This window comes from Bison bison, unplaced genomic scaffold (genome assembly GCF_000754665.1).
Source record: "Bison bison bison isolate TAMUID 2011002044 unplaced genomic scaffold, Bison_UMD1.0 scf7180017864243, whole genome shotgun sequence".
NCBI classification, from domain to species: domain Eukaryota; kingdom Metazoa; phylum Chordata; class Mammalia; order Artiodactyla; family Bovidae; genus Bison; species Bison bison.
In genome coordinates this window covers 1064493-1082961 of record NW_011494815.1, presented here as the reverse complement: position 1 = coordinate 1082961, position 18469 = coordinate 1064493, and the positions used below count along the sequence as shown (strand labels likewise).

The window sequence follows — 18469 nt, the reverse complement described above, 5'->3', positions numbered from 1 at the left end:
CATTTCCCATGAAGTGATGGGACTGGATGCCATGATCTTCATTTTCTGAATGTTGAGCTTTAAGCCAACTTTTTCACTCTCCTCTTTCACTTTCATCAAGAGGCTTTTGAGTTCCTCTTCACTTTCTGCCGTAAGGGTGGTGTCATCTGAATATCTGAGGTTATTGATATTTCTCCCGGCAATCTTGATTCCAGCTTGTGTTTCTTCCAGCCCAGCGTTTCTCATGATGTACTCTGCATATAAATTAAATAAACTGGGTGACAATATACAGCCTTGACATACTCCTTTTCCTATTTGGAACCAGTCTGTTGTTCCATGTCCAGTTCTAACTGTTGCTTCCTGACCTGCATACACATTTCTCAAGAGGCAGGTCAGGTGGTCTGGTATTCCCATCTCTTTCAGAATTTTCCACAGTTTATTGTGATCCACCCATTCAACAACACATCAAATGGTCCAAACACCATGATCAAGATGGGTTTATCCCTAATGTAAAGATTAGTTCAACCTATGCAAATCAATTTGTGGTTTTCAGTCTGTCTACCCTCTTATGGAGAAGGATAAAGGGCTTATGGAAGCTTCCTGATGGGATAGACTGACTGAGGAGGAAACTGGGTCTTGTTCTGATGGGCAGGGCTATGCTCAGTAAGTTTTTAATCCAATTTTCTGTGGATGGGTGGAGCTGTGTTCCCTCCCTGCTATTTCAGTTCAGTTCAGTCCAGTCCAGTGGCTCAGTCATGTCCAACTCTTTGTGACCCCATGAATTGCAGCACGCCAGGCCTCCCTGTCCATCACCAACTCCTGGAGTTCACTCAGACTCACGTCCATCGAGTCAGTGATGCCATCCAGCCATCTCATCTTCTGTCATCCCCTTCTCCTCCTCCCAATCCCTCCCAGCATCAGAGTCTTTTCCAATGAGTCAGCTTTTCCCACGAGGTGGCCAAAATACGGGAGTTTTAGCTTTAGCATCATTCCTTCCAAAGAAATCTCAGGGCTGATCTCCTTCAGAACGGACTGGTTGGATCTCCTTGCAGTCCAAGGGACTCTCAAGAGTCTTCTCCAACACCACAGTTCAAAAGCATCAATTCTTCGGCCCTCAGCTTTCTTCACACTCCAACTCTCACATCCATACGTGGCCACTGGAAAAACCATAGCCTTGACTAGACGGACCTTTGTTGGCAAAGTAATATCTCTGCTTTTTAATATGCCATCTAGGTTGGTCATAACTTTCCTTCCAAGGAGTAAGCGTCTTTTAATTTCATGGCTGCAGTCACCATCTGCAGTGATTTTGGAGCCCCCAAAAATAAAGTCTGACACTGTTTCCACTGTTTCCCCACCTATTCCCCATGAAATGATGGGACTGGATGCCATGATCTTCGTTTTCTGAATGTTGAGTTTTAAGCCAACTTTTTAACTCTCCTCTTTCACTTTCATCAAGAGGCTTTTGAGTTCCTCTTCACTTTCTGCCGTAAGGGTGGTGTCATCTGAATATCTGAGGTTATTGATATTTCTCCCGGCAATCTTGATTCCAGCTTGTGTTTCTTCCAGCCCAGCGTTTCTCATGATGTACTCTGCATATAAATTAAATAAACTGGGTGACAATATACAGCCTTGACATACTCCTTTTCCTATTTGGAACCAGTCTGTTGTTCCATGTCCAGTTCTAACTGTTGCTTCCTGACATGCATACACATTTCTCAAGAGGCAGGTCAGGTGGTCTGGTATTCCCATCTCTTTCAGAATTTTCCACAGTTTATTGTGATCCACACAGTCCAAGGCTTTGGCATAGTCAATAAAGCAGAAATAGATGTTTTTCTGGAACTCTCTTGCTTTTTCCATAATCCAGCGGATGTTGGCAATTTGATCTCTGGTTCCTCTGCCTTTTCTAAAACCAGCTTGAACATCAGGAAGTTCACGGTTCACATATTGCTGAAGCCTGGCTTGGAGAATTTTGAGCATTGCTTTACTAGCGTGTGAGATGAGTGCAATTGTGCCGTAGTTTGAGCATTCTTTGGCATTGCCTTTGTACAATAGCACCCTCCCAAAAATACTTAGGAATAAACTTATCCAAGGAGGTGAAATATCTATACACTGAAAACTATAAAACACTGATGAAAAAGATACAACAATCCCAGTTCTGGTTATATATCCAAAGGAAATGAAATAAATATCTTGAGACATCTGCACTCCCAAGTTCATTACAGCATAATTCATAGTAGTCAAGATACGGAAACAACCCAAGTGTTCATTGACAGATGAAGGGATAAAGAAAATGTGGTATATATATTGCATATATAATATATAATGTGATTACATATATATATATATGATATTATTCAGACATAGAAAAGACCAAAATTCTGCCACTTGTGTCAACATGGATGAGTCTAGATGGCATTATACTAAGTGAAATAAACCAGACACAGAAAGACAAATGCTATATGATCTCATTTACATGTGGAATCTAAAAAAGTCAAAATTCATAGAAACAGGGAGTATAACATAGAAGGCTGGGAGCTGGGGAAAATGGGGAGGTGTTGGTCAAAAGATATAAATTTTCAGTTAGAAGATGAATCAATTCTGGGGCTCTAACATACAGAATGGTGTTTATACTTAACAATATTGTATTGTACACCTGAAATTTTCTAAGCAAGTAAACATTAAGTGCTCTCACTAGAATAAAAAGGAAAAAGGTAACTAAAGTAGGTGATGGATGTGTTAAGGAGCTTGATGTGGTAATCATTTCACAATGCATATATATACCAAATAACATAATTTAAAAATAAACAAAGCTTGAACAGACATTTTTCGAAAGAAGACATACAAATCACCACCAGGTTCATAAAAAGATGGTCAACAATACTAACCATAGATTGGAAATGAAAACCACAAAGAGATGAGATAGCCTCACACCTATTAGAATGACTATTTTTTTAAAAAAGATAAATGCTAGCAAGAATATGGAGAAAAGAGAATCCTGTAGAAAACAGAGTGGAGTTTTCTCAAAAAATTAACAAATAGGACTACCAAATGATCTAATACTTTTACTTTTGGGTATTTACACAAAGGAATGGAAATCAAGATCTTGGGGAAATACCTGCACTTCCACATTCATTGCAGCATTATTTATAGTAGCCAAGATATGGAAATAACATACGTGTCTATTGATGAATGAATATGTAAAGAAAATGTGATGTATATATAATATGATGTAAAGAGTTGTGTCTGACTCTTTGTGACCCCATGGACTGTGGCCCGCCAAGCTCCTTTGTCCATGGGATTCTCCAGGCAAGAATATTGCTGAGGAAGATTCTCCAAGGAATCTTCCTAGCCCAGGGTTTGAACCCATGTCTCCTATGTTTCCTGCAGTGCGACCCAGGAAGCCCTCATATTATATTTTACACACACACACACACACACACACACAACGGAATAATATTCAGTCTTTAAAAAGAAGGAAATCCAGCCATTCACAAAACCATGGATAGACCTGGAGCACATTATCCTAAGTGAAGTAAGCCAGACACAGAAAGACAAATACTGTGTGATATCACATGTATGTGGAACCTAAAACAGTCAGTCATAGAAGCAGAGTAGAATGGTGGTTGCCAGGAGCTGGGAAGAGAAGGAAATGAAAACATGACAGTTAAAGGGTGCAAAGTTTCAGTTATATAAGTAAATCTGGAGATTAAGGAGGAGAAGGGGACGACAGAGGATGAGATGGCTGGATGGCATCACTGACTTGATGGACGTGAGTCTGAGTGAACTCCGGGAGTTGGTGATGGACAGGGAGGCCTGGCGTGCTGCGATTCACGGGGTCGCAAAGAGTCGGACACGACTGAGCGACTGATCTGATCTGATCTGATCTGATTGTGACTAGGTTAACAACATTCTTTTGTATACTTAAAATTTGCTAAGGAGGTAGATCTTATATTGGGCTTCCTGGTGGCTCAGTCGATAAAGAATCCAACTGCAATGCAGGAGACCTGGGTTTGATCCTGGGATTGAGAAGATCCCCTGGAGGAGGGCATGGCAACACACTCTAGCATTCTTGCCTGGAGAATCTCCATGGACAGAGGAGCCTGGCAGGCTGCAGTCCATGGGGTTGCAAAGAGTCAGACATGACTGAGCAACTAAGCACAGCACAACACAGATCTTATATTAAGTATTCTTACCATAAAATAATAACAATAATAAAAACTGAGTGGGAGGAAACTTTAGGAGAGGATGGATATGTTTTTAGCCTTGATGGTTTCCTGGGTAGAGCTTTTTACATGTCAATCAAACCTCAATAAAGTGTTTTTTATATGTATATCATTATAGTCACATTTACTGAGCACATATTCTGGGCCATTTCATTTAACTTTTGCAGGAACCCTAGGAGTTAGATGTTCGATTATTATTTCCACTTAACAGTTGAGAAAATGGAGTCTCAGAGATGCTAATTTACTTGCCAAAGGTTGCAGACCTGGTAAACTCGATAGCCAGGATTTTGAATCCCAGACTGTCATTTATTACTAGTATCACTACCTTATATATGCAGGACCTTTCACAGTTCATTGATTATGACTGCTATTACTCTGTGAATTCTCTCAGTCCCCCAATGTGTGTGAAGAATGTGAGCCTCATAGAGATAAAGTGCCTGCCCCCATCCACAGATGGCAATCAGTGGTTCTGGAGTTGGAACCCAGACTTTCTGTTCATGATCTCTTTACCACAGCATGCTGACACACCTGCTAAATATTTTGCCCTAAAATTGTTTTATTATGACCTCTATAAACACAACCAAAAACATTAACAAGTGAGATTAACACAGAAATATTGAATGATTGACTGTATTTAAACATTTTTTAGACGCTTTTCCATGGGCCCCTAACATAAGACGCTTTTCCATGGGCCCCTAACATAATTTGATTCCAAGGCTTTCTACACACAGATAGATATCAGCTCCTGGTCACATATAAACACCAAGTTCTGGGTCCAAATGATTTCAGTCTAAGACCCCTGGGGATGAGAATCCTTCAAAGCAGGCCATGAAGCCTGCCCAGCTCCCCACCCATACAAAGCATTTTCCTGCCATCCCTCCTTCCTGGTCCTCTCCCATTTGGAGCCTGGTTTTGCCCCATGACTACAACTCCCAGCCTGACACCCAACCTAAGTTCTCCTGGGCCGGGGCCCATTAACAATTCCTTTTTGGCCTCCCAACCAGATCTCGACACTGTGCAACATGCTCCCTATAATCTGTCCCTACTCCTTCCCATATTTCTTGATACCTATAGTTTGTAGTGAACTCAACCCCATACAAGACACTTTAAAGAATAATGTCATCCATTTATCTGATAAAGTCCACAATACATAGAACCCCCAATGAGTAAAAGTGGACCCTTAGTAACAGACATTAAAGCTGTTACAAAAAATATCATCAGAGAGCACCAGGCTGAGGGGTGGGATCTTGGGGGTGTGTGGGAGAGAGGCTTAAGAGGGAGGGAATATATGTATACTTATGGCTGATTCATGTCGTTGTACTGCAGAAACCAACAGAACTTTGTAAAGCAACTATCCTCCAATTAAAAATAAATGTAAAAAAATAATAAAATATCTATATCAAATTACCACTCTCCTTCCAACTATCATTATGAATTAAGAGTTTCTTAAATGATTACATTCGCTAGTTGTAACAAATTTATTTTGGGAGGTCTTAAAGAACAAATCTGAAGATGAATCATGTAATGCTCCCTGATACTGAAATTGCTAAACTTCTCACAGAATTTGAAAAGCAAATTTACTTTTGAAACATCTTCCAGTTTATGGGTCTTTGGGGACTGATTGCGAGTGTTACGTGGCTACTTCTATAAAAAGGTTTGTGATATCCAATAATAGTACTCTTCAAGAATAATTAGCATCTTTAGAACAGGATTCATGAATATTACTCATCGCATGGAATCCAACGAAGGCACAGTCAAGGAAATGATACTTGGTTGATATCCAAAAATAGCCAGAGCTGGCAGTCTGGTTTGCAGCCTCAGTAGTCCAAGCAAGGAGTAGAACAGGACACAAGGAGGCATGGGAGTGAATACTTCCCATCTGCGTGTCTCTGAGTGTGTGCATGACTTGTGTCCAAGTCTTCTGTGATGCCATGGACTATAGCCCGCCAGGCTCCTCTGTCCATGGGATTTCCCAGGCAAGAATACTGGAGTGGGTTGACATTTCCTCCTCCAGAGATCTTCCTGACCCAGGGATCGGACTCCCGTCTCTTCTGTCTCCTGCACTGGCAGGTGGCTTCGTTAGCACTGCACCACCTGGGAAGCCGAAATACTTCCCACGCATTCCAAAGACGTGACCCCTAAGTTCAGTTTTTCATGCCAATAATGTCCCTTAAAAAGTGTGTAGCTTAATTATAACGAGTGCATCCAGTTTTGACGCCTTTATGTCTTATCTAAGAATACTCCCCACTTTCCGTTTTATGTGATATCTATTACACAGTTGAGCTTCACTCTTTTTTGGTATAATTTCAATCTTTTAAAACTTGTGGGGAGGCTCTACTTCCCTCACAAATGAACAGAGTCCCTGATCTCCAGACAGCCTCTCCTTTTACCTCCCTGCTCTGTTAAACCTGCCACTCCCTTCCTTAGTCCCTCCAAAGTGGGTTCCACCTGAAGCAGACTTGCTATCCTATTCTTTACATGAGTCCTCCACTCCTTTCTCCACATATTTCCCTCCCACTTCTTCATTTCCTCTACGGACCATACTTGTAGCTGACACACCTAAGCCCATTCTGGCACGCTGTCCTCAGGAAGAACTCCTTTGATCCTGCTGTTTCCTTACTGAATCTGGTATTTAGTCTTAATTATTTTGTTTGTTTCATCTCATTCTTTACACTTCACACAATTCCTCCTGACAAGCATCATCTTGGGTTCTCCCATCAATCACTCTTTTTTTTAACAGCTGTGAAATGTATGTTTATTGTTACTTCTGACCCATTCATTGTACAACTAATCCAGCAAAAATTACCAGGAAAATTTTACATTATTTATTCAGGACTGTGGTTTCTCAAAAACTTTGAACTTGGGGTCTTCAAATGTGAAGTTAGGGAAAGTGTTCATGTCTCCTTTACTATATATTTGGTCAAGCTTAAAAAGCTCCCTGTCCAGTTCTTGCTGATACTCTGGGTCAGCATCAACAGGTCCTCCAGATGTCTGTCACCTAGTTCTATATTCTCTGATCTTGTCCATGAAGAATTACCGTACAGATCAAGTTCCTTATTAGATGCCACTGCTGTTACACCTGTGTTCCTCCTCAGAGAGACTGAGACTGCAGACTGAATGACAGTGGACCTGAGGAGCCTCAGAAGAATCATGGTGATCCTGTTACTTGCATTCAATCCCAAGCTGCCAGAGCCGCCACTGCCGCCACCCTGTTACCATCAATCACTTTAGAAATACAATGGAAAGGAGGGTGGAGTGGGAAGGATGGCTTTTGAGAACTTGAATGCAAATGGCATTGCTAATAAGCTGTGCTACCTACGGAAAATTATGTAGCATCTCTGTACCTCTATGGGCTTCCCTGGTGGCTCAGATGGTAAAGAATCTGCCTGCAGTGTGGGAACCCGGGTTCGATCCCTGGGTCAGGAAGTTCCCCTGGAGAAGGGAACGACAACTCACTTTAGTATTCTTGCCTAGAGAATTCCGTGGAGAGAGGAGCCTAGCGGGCTTCAGTCCATGGGGTTGCAAAGAGTTGGACACGACTACGTGACTAACAATGAGCCTCTATTTGATGTAGAGGTTTGTAGAAGAGAGATTATTACCCCATTAACCAGGGGTGGAATACAATGATCATGAAATGATGAAAGGGAAGGAGTTCCATAAACTACAAAGAACTGTTCAGAAGTAAACTGCTGTTCTCCTAGCAACATCTCTGCAGCTGTTAGCAGCTGTATTCTTCCACTGACAGAATCAATGTTCTCTTCTGTTGATAACTTACTCCTGAGAGACCTGGCCTAGTGACCTGTTTTAGTTCCACAGAGGTGAATCTGGGCCTTCCTTCACTGCAGCTGAAAATCTTAGTGTGCTAGTAGTCCACCACATAGATAATTTCTTAAAATGCCCCATGGCACATCTCAGTCCTTCTCAGTCCCTGGAGAAAAGCACTTGGTAAGTGGTTAAACCGAGCCATCCTCAACACCTTGCCAGTTTACACATGTCTAGAGGCAAAAGAGTAGTGCAGGCTTTGAGATACGATGGGCCTGGGTTTGAATTCTACCAACAACCCTTACTAGGTGTATGATCCTGGGCAAGTCTCTTAACTCTGCGAGCCTCAGTTCTCTCACGTATAAAATGGAGACTAATATCTCACATAGGCACTCAATAGATAATAATCATTACAATGATGATTATACTATAGAAATGTGAAGAATCTGTTTAAGGAGCATCTAGCTTTACTGCTGGAGAAGGCAATGGCATCCCACTCCAGTACTCTTGCCTGGAAAATCCCATGGACGGAGGGGCCTGGTGGGCTGCAGTCCACGGGGTCGCTGAGGACACGACCGAGCGACTTCACTTTCACTTTTCACTTTCATGCACTGGAGAAGGAAATGGCAACCCACTCCATTGTTCTTGCCTTGAGAATCCCAGGGACGGCGGAGCCTGGTGGGCTGCCGTCTCTGGGATCGCACAGAGTCGGACATGACTGAAGTGAGTTAGCAGCAGCAGCAGCTTTATTGCTACTTTTACTGGGATTGTTCGTATTTCCTAATAACTTGTTAACCAAGTCCTGAGGTTTCCAGGAGCCACTGTGCCATTCACAGGCCCAAAGATGGAAACCCTGCAGCATCCGCGTAGATGACCTGTTTTTCTCCTAGGGTATCTACCAAGATAAATCCCATTTCTCACACCATGCTCCATATTGCCAGAAAATGGAAATGATACAATTCCTGGGTTAATTCCAAACAGCCACTGAGAGGTCCCCAAATAAGCCCCTTATTCTCCTGCCTAAATCCTACCCATCTTCCAAGTCTCACACTCTCTGCTTCCCCTGGTGTTTTTGGATAACATGTCTATCTCCTCTGTCCCGATACTTCCTAAAGAGCAAAAACCCTGCTACCATCTCAATGGGCAAGTTCAGAGTGGGGCTTAAGGGGAAGAAGAGGTAGAGAAGATGGTACCAATGACCCTTAGAGGAAGTAGAAAGATAAATTACCAAGAGTTATTCTATGTTCAGACAGGATTTTCAAGATGGGAAAATACAGTCTAGTGTAAGAAAACAAATGAGAGAAGAGCTATGGGGACTTTTCACCCTGGAAAGATGCAAAATATCCTCACAGGGCTTTCCATATACAATGTTCTATAAGGCTGTGATTAAAATACACAATGAAAAGCTAGATGTGAACAGAGAATAAACATTATTGTTCAATCAGTGCAGAAATTATCATCAATTAAGCTAACTGGAGAGTCTCAAAAAAGCAGAGATGTTCAAACTGTGCTAGAGGGCTCTCCTCCTCTGAGCAATTTTAGTGAGTTCAATACTCCTTTTGCCTGCAGTATACCAGGTACTGTAGCTGTTCCCTGCTGGGGCGCCTCAGGAACAAAGCTGAGTTTGATTTCTGCCTGTCTTCTTGGTGCCCAACAGAGAGTGAGACACAGAGTCCTTCCTCTATAACTGGGTGCTGGACCACATTTCCTCATGCCTGAGAGAGCCTCAAGGTCAGGTCTTGAGTTGCAAAAATTTGACTCTTAAGTCCAGAACCTTTCTAAGACAATGCAATCCCCAAACTGAGAGATCTCCATGAATATCTGCTGACAGAGACATGACCGCCTCCTGGCCCCTTCTTTCTTTACTTGTCTAACCCTGGCAGGAATGCCTCCTCAACCCTACCTTTGGGCTCAGCCTGGCCCCCAGTTCTGGACACTATCTTGACCTAAGGTAAAGAGAAGCATGAGGCTTCAGTATAAGCACAACCAACATGGTGACTGAGACAACTCAGATCTAATCTCTTGGAGGGGAGACAAGACCTCCAGTTCTTTTACCATCTAGTCAATGCTGTAACAACAATGGATTTGGAGTGCTAGCACCTTAAGAAATCACCTGTTTTCACTGCTCCTTGTACTAGTACAGACATAACTGTTCATAGCAAAAACCATAGAAAAATTAGAAGTTGTATTGTGCTTTTTGAACTTCACATTATAAAATTTTATTTCTGCCTTGCTATCTAGTCTTTAGTGGTCAAGTGGCTGCATAGTAGTCCATCAGGTTGATATACCACAATTTAGTTAATCAGCTATTCCGAGACACTTATTTACTTTCAGATTGATGCTAAACAATACTATTATGAACGCCTTTTCTCTGAATTTAGAATTACTTTCAAGATTAGATGTTCAGAAATGGAATCAACGAATCAAAGAATAAGAGCTTTAAAAGACTCAATACAGAGTATTTTTTTTTTTACAGCCTTAGCTTTATTTTCATTTGGTCATGTGTGCTTTAAAAAACATACACATGCTTGTAATATACCCAAATTTCAGGAATTAGAAGGTGAAAAGAATATCCTAGGCTTCAGAACAAACAAAGCCAACTCAAAAACTTTTTGTTCAAAATTCAAAGATATTTTGTTTTAAATGATATTTAGGTGTTTTTTGTTTTTTGTTTTAAGAACATTTTAGGGACAAAAACTAAGCTTCTTGTGTTGCTTGAGGCAAGGCCTGGCTTCTCTCTTCCTTGAAGACCTTTTGCAAAATACAGAAGCCATAATCTGCTGGCCTCCATGTTCACCGCCCACCCTGCCCTCTGGAGGGCTACAGGGTATCCAGGATGTGTTCAATCTTGCTGACCAGCTCCTGTCGCTTTCCTGAAATGAGCTTCTTATTCTGGATGTACATGTCTTTCTTGAGCTTGCCGGCCACCAGCCACTCGGCCTCCACTGCTGACTTCAGGACCAGCTGCTTGACCTGCGTGTCCAGTTTTTGCATTTCGCTCACTTTGTCACACAGGTTGGAGCCCTCGGTCTTCAGCCTGGCCTGCAGCAGTGCCACCTCGCTGGTCAAAGCCTTGTGCTCCATCTCCAGGCTCTTCTTGCCACTGTTGAGGACGGACACATCCCGGGACTGTTTGTATCTATTGACTGTCTTGTTAAAGTGATGGTAGAGACCTAGTCTCTTACTGACCAGGGTCAAGACCTGCTCTATTATGCAAGCCACCTTCATCCTGGCTTCTGCAGCTGGATCCTTTGTGATGGATAAGTCCAGCCTGACATAGATGACGACGGTGAAGAACAGAATGGAGAAGGTGGCCACCAACAGCAGGGGCTCCTGTAGCATGAGCACCTTGCTGAAGGTGTAGTGCACCACGATGTCCTGAATATGCTGTTCCACCAGGTTTTTCTTGTGGGCCACGATCACAGGGCGGCCAAATGTGTCCAGGTAGGTATAGTATAGCTCGTCGGGGGCTCGGCTGATCTCATAGGGACTGTCCACCTGGATGTTCCTGGCTCCTTCAGGGAGGATGATCTTCACAGTCAGAGAGTCTATCACTTGTTTATCAAACACATGGTCCACAAGCCTCATTTTCAACACATACTGGTCTCCCAAATTATAGAGGTACTCATAGCTTGGGAGGTTGTAGCCAATGATGTAATGAGTCTTCCACCCGCCAAAGAGAGGGAAACGAGGCTTCATTTCCATCTCCACCGAGTCATCCAAAATAAGGAGGTGTCTGGTGTAAATGCTGCCAATCTCATCCCGGTAATAAACATCCTGGGCAGAGGCAGGAAGGATGGTCTTAAAAGAACGGATGGAGGAGATGCCACTATCTATCCATTTGTCATAATCATAACGCGAAAAAGACCCCTTCAGCACAGCCCCCGTGTGCTTCAGGTTCACGTTTTCTTCCACAGCAATATTACCCCAGTGGGAGACCTCGATGACTCGGGTCATGCTGGTGACCGTCAGGAAAGGGCTGTTGTTCTCAGAATGTACTTTAAAACTATCCTGACTATAGGCAGGGATGTCGTGGAAAGGGCCGTAATCCAGGAGATTCTCGTGGCGCATGGGGTTGCCCAATTTGGTATAGCTCTCCACGTTTGGGGAGGCGAGTTTCACATGCATGGTTTGCGTCTTGGTCGGGTAGGGAGAGTAGAAATAATGGTTCCCCTCAAACACCACAAACTGTTTCTGAGACTGGGTGATCTGGATTGGATATGGCTGAATCGCGTGGGTATAAACGGCTTCCACAACGACTGAAACCTCGGCCCCAGGATCAAGAGCAACTGGGAGTTGGACTGTGAAGAATCTCCCGCTTTTACCGTTAATTTTGGTCTCCTGTACTTCCAGACTGTTGGCTTCCTCATCCACTCCCGTCACCTGCACGCCGAGGTGTGCCAGCTGGGCCTCGAACTCGGGCTCCAGCGCTACCAGGAAGGAGGCAGCGCGGGGCGAGGAGTCACTGCCCGTGTGAGCCAGGACCACCTCGGCTGTCACCTTGGCCAGGTGGCTGCTCAGGTCCACCGTGCGCCTCACCTCTTCGTTGACCAGAGGCGGAGCCTCCGCAGAGGTGCTGCCTGGCTCCGGGGCCCAGGCCGCAAACAGCAGCAGCAACGGCAGCAGGTGGACTGCGGGCGCCTCCATAGCCGTGACCTAGTTGAGCCCTGCCTGCGTGTGCGTGCCCTGCGTTCCCCACAGGGCAGCAGCTCATTGGACCACTCAGTTCCCCAAGATGGCGGCGTCCAGGGGCTCAGTTAGTATTTAATGAGGTTAAGTTGTTTTTTTTTTTTTTTCTTTCTAATAATAGTGTCTGCTTTTTAAATTTATTTTTTAAATTGAAGGATAATTGCTCTACAGAATTTTGTGGTTTTCTGTTATACATCAATAAGAATCAGTGATACATAAAAATGGGTTAGGGTTAGGGTTGAGGTATCTGTAATGACTACATTACTATAAGCAATATGTAAGTAACTATTCCAGTTTTAGCACATCACCTCTATCAGACATGATTATCTAACATTTTTGCTAATTTAGAATGTATAGTAGTATCTCATTAAAATTTTCTTGTACTTCTTCACTCACTGGTGAGTTGGAAGGTTTCCTTTATGCTTGTTACTAACCACATTGCCTCTTGTATATTTTGAAAGCACAAGAATGTTTACTTTAGTGGCCCAGATGTTTGGGTTCCTGCATTTATAAACTGTTCTCCCTTGCTTTGGCTTTATAACCTATTTGCTAATCTCCCTGACACCACTTGATCCATTATTTGTGTGTTGTTTAATCAAAGTCCACAAACTTGGGTAGGGATTAAGACAATGTCACTTGCAGTTTGGGATCCAGTATAAATTCCCTTTTTTTTTTTTTAAAGCTATGTGGCATTAATTGATTCACTTTTTCTCTCAAAGCCTCTTTTCTTACGTGTAGAAAAGAGAAACACCACTTATCTGCTTACCCCACAGTGTTATATGATAACTATAAGCCTTGTAAAAGCAGGGTCAGACAATTTTTTCTGTAAAGGGCCTTACGATAACAATTTTAGGCTTACAGATCATATGATCTCTGTTACAACTACTCAACTCTGCCATTGTACCATGAAAATAGTGTAAACAATGATAGTCCGTTAATAAGCATGACTGTAGTCTAGCAAAACATTTTTAGAATAGCAAAACTTAATTTTATATTTATGTATAAACATTTATATCTAAATATATGTATATGTGTAAATAAACTATATAACAAACATGTTACAATATAACATATAACTTACATATTATAATATATAATTACATTTATAAATGTTATATAATTACAATTAAATATGCATATAATTAATTTTATAAAATTTTCAAGTATCACAAAACACAGTTCTTTTTTTTTTCCTGCTACTTGCTTTTTTATTTGCTTAAATGATGGGAAATAGGAAACCGTATTGACAGGTACAAGAGTATCCAGTGGAAAGAGAATACAATTTGGAAAACTTTCACCAAGGTTCAAGTTGATTCTGCCATGAATTATCTAATCCCCCTGAGGCTTAGTTTCTTAGCTGAAAATGAGGATAATGAACTTTGAACGAGAACATATACAGTGTGTGCCTTATAAACTTTAAAGTGCTATACAAACTTTAGTTAACAGTATTATTACCTGTCTTATACAACTCCAAACACTAACTTGAATCCTGACCTTCTCAGCCTGATTTGAAATGTGATGCTTGTTGTCTTCAATAGAAGCTCCAAAGCCGTGATTTCCTGAATGAATGGAGACTGAATTCATTGTGAATTCTCCTGGCACCAGCACAAATCTGAAGTATATGGGTTTGAAGTGACAAAGGATAGGATGTTATTGCAGGGGCTTGTGGGGCTGGCAGCACAAGTAGAAAAATGAGCCCCATCTTCTCTGGCAGTGATATCAACAACCTCTGCACGACACCAAGGTGCCTCTGCATGACACCAAGGCTGCCACCTACTCTGAGCACATCACAAAGCTTCCTGCCGCCTCAGCTCTCAGCCTAGCCAGGCCCTGAAACCCCAGGGATGTCAGATACACACCTCACCCTGGCTCTGTGGAGACTTAGACATCTGGACAAGCATTCTTTCCTTAGGTTCTGATCAATGACTGTTAACCCTGTATCACTTGGTTCATTTTATTCATTTTACTTATGGGGGAATTGAGGCTCATATAGTAAAGGTGGCTTGCACCAAATTATGTAAGACCTGTCCTTAGCTACTATTAGGAGACTTTAGTGCAAGTTCCTATTCTGCAACTGACTAGCTATGTGACCTTGATTGACTTATCATAGGTGAAAGGTGATTAATTCTATCGTCTATTAAAATTAGCATTTCAATAGCACTTTAGAGTTGATCCACTGTATTCATAATCTAATCCCTACAATAAACATTAAGACAAGGGGTATTGTGGTAATCTACATATTGTCTAAAAGGAAAGACAAGCTCAGAGAAATTAAGTGATCTGCAGAATTACGCAGCTAATAAATGGCATCTTCTGATTCCAAATAAAATACTTTCTCCACCAAAGCGTATGACTCAAATTCCTCAATAATGAAAAGGAATTAAAGCTTGTCTTAAAAAACTTACATGATATATGTAAAAGTATGCTGAAGTAAAAACTACTCAACCATCAGTTCCTAGCATCTTGAAAATGAAGGCTTCTATTAGTTATCTATTGCTGGGGAGTAAACCACCTCTAAACATAGCCATTTATAACAGTGAACATTTAAGTTCTCATCCAGTTTCAGAGGGTCAGGAATATGGGAGCAGCTTAACTGGGAGACTCTGGCAAAGCTGCATCTCAAGACTTGACTGGCACTGGAATCCTCTTCCAGGCTGTCTCCTGTGGTTGGTGGCTGGAGGCCTCTATTCCCCCATGGTGGGGATGGGCAGTGATCTCCATGGGCTGCCTGAGTGTCTTTAAGATGTGGCAGCTGGCTTCCCTTGGACTGAGTGATCCAAGAGAGACAGAGAGAATATACCCAAAATGGAAGCTACAGTCTCTTTTTAACCTAATTAAGAGTGACATACCACCACTTTTGCAGTATTCTATTCTCTATGTCCAACCCAAACTCAGCGGGAGAGCATTACACTCATACATGAATATCATGAAGTGAAGATCATGATGATCATTTTGGAGACTGGCTACTATAGGATCCCTTTATAATTCTAAAGTTTCTGTTGACTCCCATGAGATGAATATCATAGTTTTTATATCATCTTTTATTAATAAAATATTAAACTACATGAAATTGCCCCAATTTGACTATTTGTGACCCACAAAAAATGGTCATTTCATATGGTTCAGCCTAATTGATAACCTTTGGAAGTAGTTGATGCCAACAGTTCAGTTATGGAGCTGCTATTCTATTCTACATAGTAACTGAAAAACTTATGGGAAGAAACTGATCTAGCTCCTGGAGGTACAATGGTGAATGAGACAGGGAAGATCTTTCCTCATGGACTTAATACTCTTAATGGTTTTCAAACCTGGCTTTTTAGAACTATGAATCCATGAATCCTTGAGACCCACCCTAGACTCACTAAATCAGGAAATGTGAGGTTGAGGCCAAGGATTTACATTTCCTAATGCCCCACAGGTGACTCTGATGCAGCTGAGTCCATGGTCCAGCATTTGGGAACCACTGGTGCATATTTCCATTCTCACCTTCTTCACCTCCCATTTACTCTACAGCCCACAGCAATGGGTTTCCACTTCACCACTTCACAGAAATTGCTCTTGCTTATATCACCATGAACTCTTGAGAGCCAAGTCCATTAACTCTTCTAGACTTCTCTTACTTCCTCCCTGTGGCATGATGTTACTGGCCTCATCTTGCTTCTTAAAATCCCCTCCTCTGGCTTTTAACAACATTCTCTTTTTGTTCTCCTCCTACCTTCACTCTGGTTGCTCCCTTCCAGTGTCCTACTATTGATCCTCTTCCTGTCCCACTGGGTAAGTGGTGCCATTGCTCAGTATTCTGGCTTCAGTCAACCCTCTCACTCTCCAAAGTGTTCCTGGGTGACTTCCTCCATAACCCTGGTTTAAGCAGTCTATATCAATGACTTGAAACCCTGTACACCAGACTTCACTCCCTAGGACTTGTCAGCACACAATACTCAATAGACCCCATGATGTACCCCATTTATTCATGAAGGATATTAATAAATATATCCTTAGTTAGGATCCAGTGGTCCAGAACTATTTATTAAGCTATTTTTTTATTGGATTATAACTAAACAATATAATTTAACTCAAACTACATTGTGAACTTCTTGTGGGCAAGAACTAAGTCTTGTTTATTTCTGTGTCCTCACACTATTCAGGACACTTTGAGAATATAACAGAAGAATCAGTTGAAAACTGACTTGTGTCTTGTTTCTCAATACCCACCTCATCAGCAAAGAAATAGAAAAAGTCTATGTTCCTGCCCCAGCAAATTAACCAGCCTTTTGTTTTAGAGAAGTCACCAGATGAGAGCTTCTCTAAAGACGAGTGCTGAACAATATTTTTGTGTTTTAAATTCTGAGACCGAAAGGGAAGAGGGGATGGAAACAATTTATTGAATGCTTAAGGGAAGAGAAGGACAGGGAAGAAGAAAGGGTGGTACAAATATGACTTTCTTTGCACATGTGTATATGTGTGTGCATATGCATATTATCTCTGCATATGAAGATTATATATATAGTATATGTATATATGTGTATAGAATATATTATTCTATAGCACGTATACAAAGACCACATTGTTGTTGTTCAGTCCCTAAGTCATGTCCGACTCTTTGTGACCCCATAGACTGTAGCACGCCAGGGTTACTTGTCCTTCATTATCTCCCAGACTTTGCTCAAATTCATGTCCATTGACTTGGTGATGCTATCTAACCATCTCGTCCTCTGTTGTCCCTTTCTCTTCCTGCCTGCAATCTTTCCCAGAATCAAAGTCTTCTCCAATGAGTCAGCTCTTCGCATTAGGTGGCCAAAGTAGTAGAGCTTCAGCTTTAGTATTAGTCCATCCAGTGAATATTCAGTATTGATTTTCTTTAGGGTTGACTGGTTTGATCTCACAGTCCAAGGGACTCTCAAGAGTTTTTTCCAGCACCACAGTTTGAAACCATCAATTCTTCAGTGCTCAGCCTTCTTTATGGTCCAACTCTCACATCCATATATGACTACTGGAAAAACCATAGCTTTGACTATGTGGACCTTTGTCGGCAAAGTGATGTCTTTGTTTTTTAATACTCTGTCTAGATTTATCATAGCTTTCCTTCCAAGGAGCAAGTATCTCTTAATTTCATGGCTGCAGTCACTGTCTGCAATTATTTTGGAGCCCAAGAAAATAAAATCTGTCACTGCTTCCACTTTTCCCCCTTCTATTTGCCATGAAGTGATGGGACTGGATGCCATGATCTTAGTTTTTTGAATGTTGAGTTTTAAGCCAGCTTTTTCACTCTCCTCTTTTACCTTCAAAAGGCTCTTTAGTTCCTCTTCACTTTCTGCCACTAGAGTGGTTTCATCTGCATATCTGAGGTTGTTGATTTTTCTCCCAGAAATCTTAATTCAAAAGTCAGGCTTAAACTGAAGAAAGTAAGGAAAACCACTAGGTCATTCAGGTATGACCTAAATCAAATCCATTATTATATGGTAGAGGTGATGAATAGATTCAAAGGATCATATCTGGTAGACAGAGTGTCTGAAGAACTACGGACAGAGCTTCATAACACTGTACAGGAAGCAGTGACCAAAACCATCCCAAAGAAAAATAAATGCAAGAAGGCAAAGTAGTTGTCTGAGGAGGCTTTACAAACAGCTGAGGAAAGAAGAGAAGCAAAAAGCAAGGGAGAAAAGGAAAGATATACCCAACTGAATTCAGAGTTCCAGAGAATAGCAAGGAGAGATAAGAAGGCCTTCTTAATTGAACAGTAAAAAGTAGAGGAAAACAATAGCATAGGAAAGACTAGAGATCTCTTCAAGAAAATTGGAGATATCAAGGGAACATTT

The 18469-nt window shown here is 41.7% G+C and overlaps 1 protein-coding gene and 1 pseudogene across 1 annotated transcript; both read right to left on the bottom strand.

Moving 5' to 3' along the window:
• Positions 1-7031: 7031 nt before the first annotated feature.
• Positions 7032-7354, bottom strand: LOC104993680 (annotated as a pseudogene).
• Positions 7355-10419: 3065 nt separating this feature from the next.
• RPN1 (ribophorin I) lies at positions 10420-12641 on the bottom strand. Its single transcript, XM_010847035.1, has one exon. It carries the CDS (start codon positions 12609-12611, stop codon positions 10785-10787), a length of 1827 nt encoding a protein of 608 aa, XP_010845337.1. The 5' UTR covers positions 12612-12641; the 3' UTR covers positions 10420-10784.
• Positions 12642-18469: the final 5828 nt, after the last annotated feature.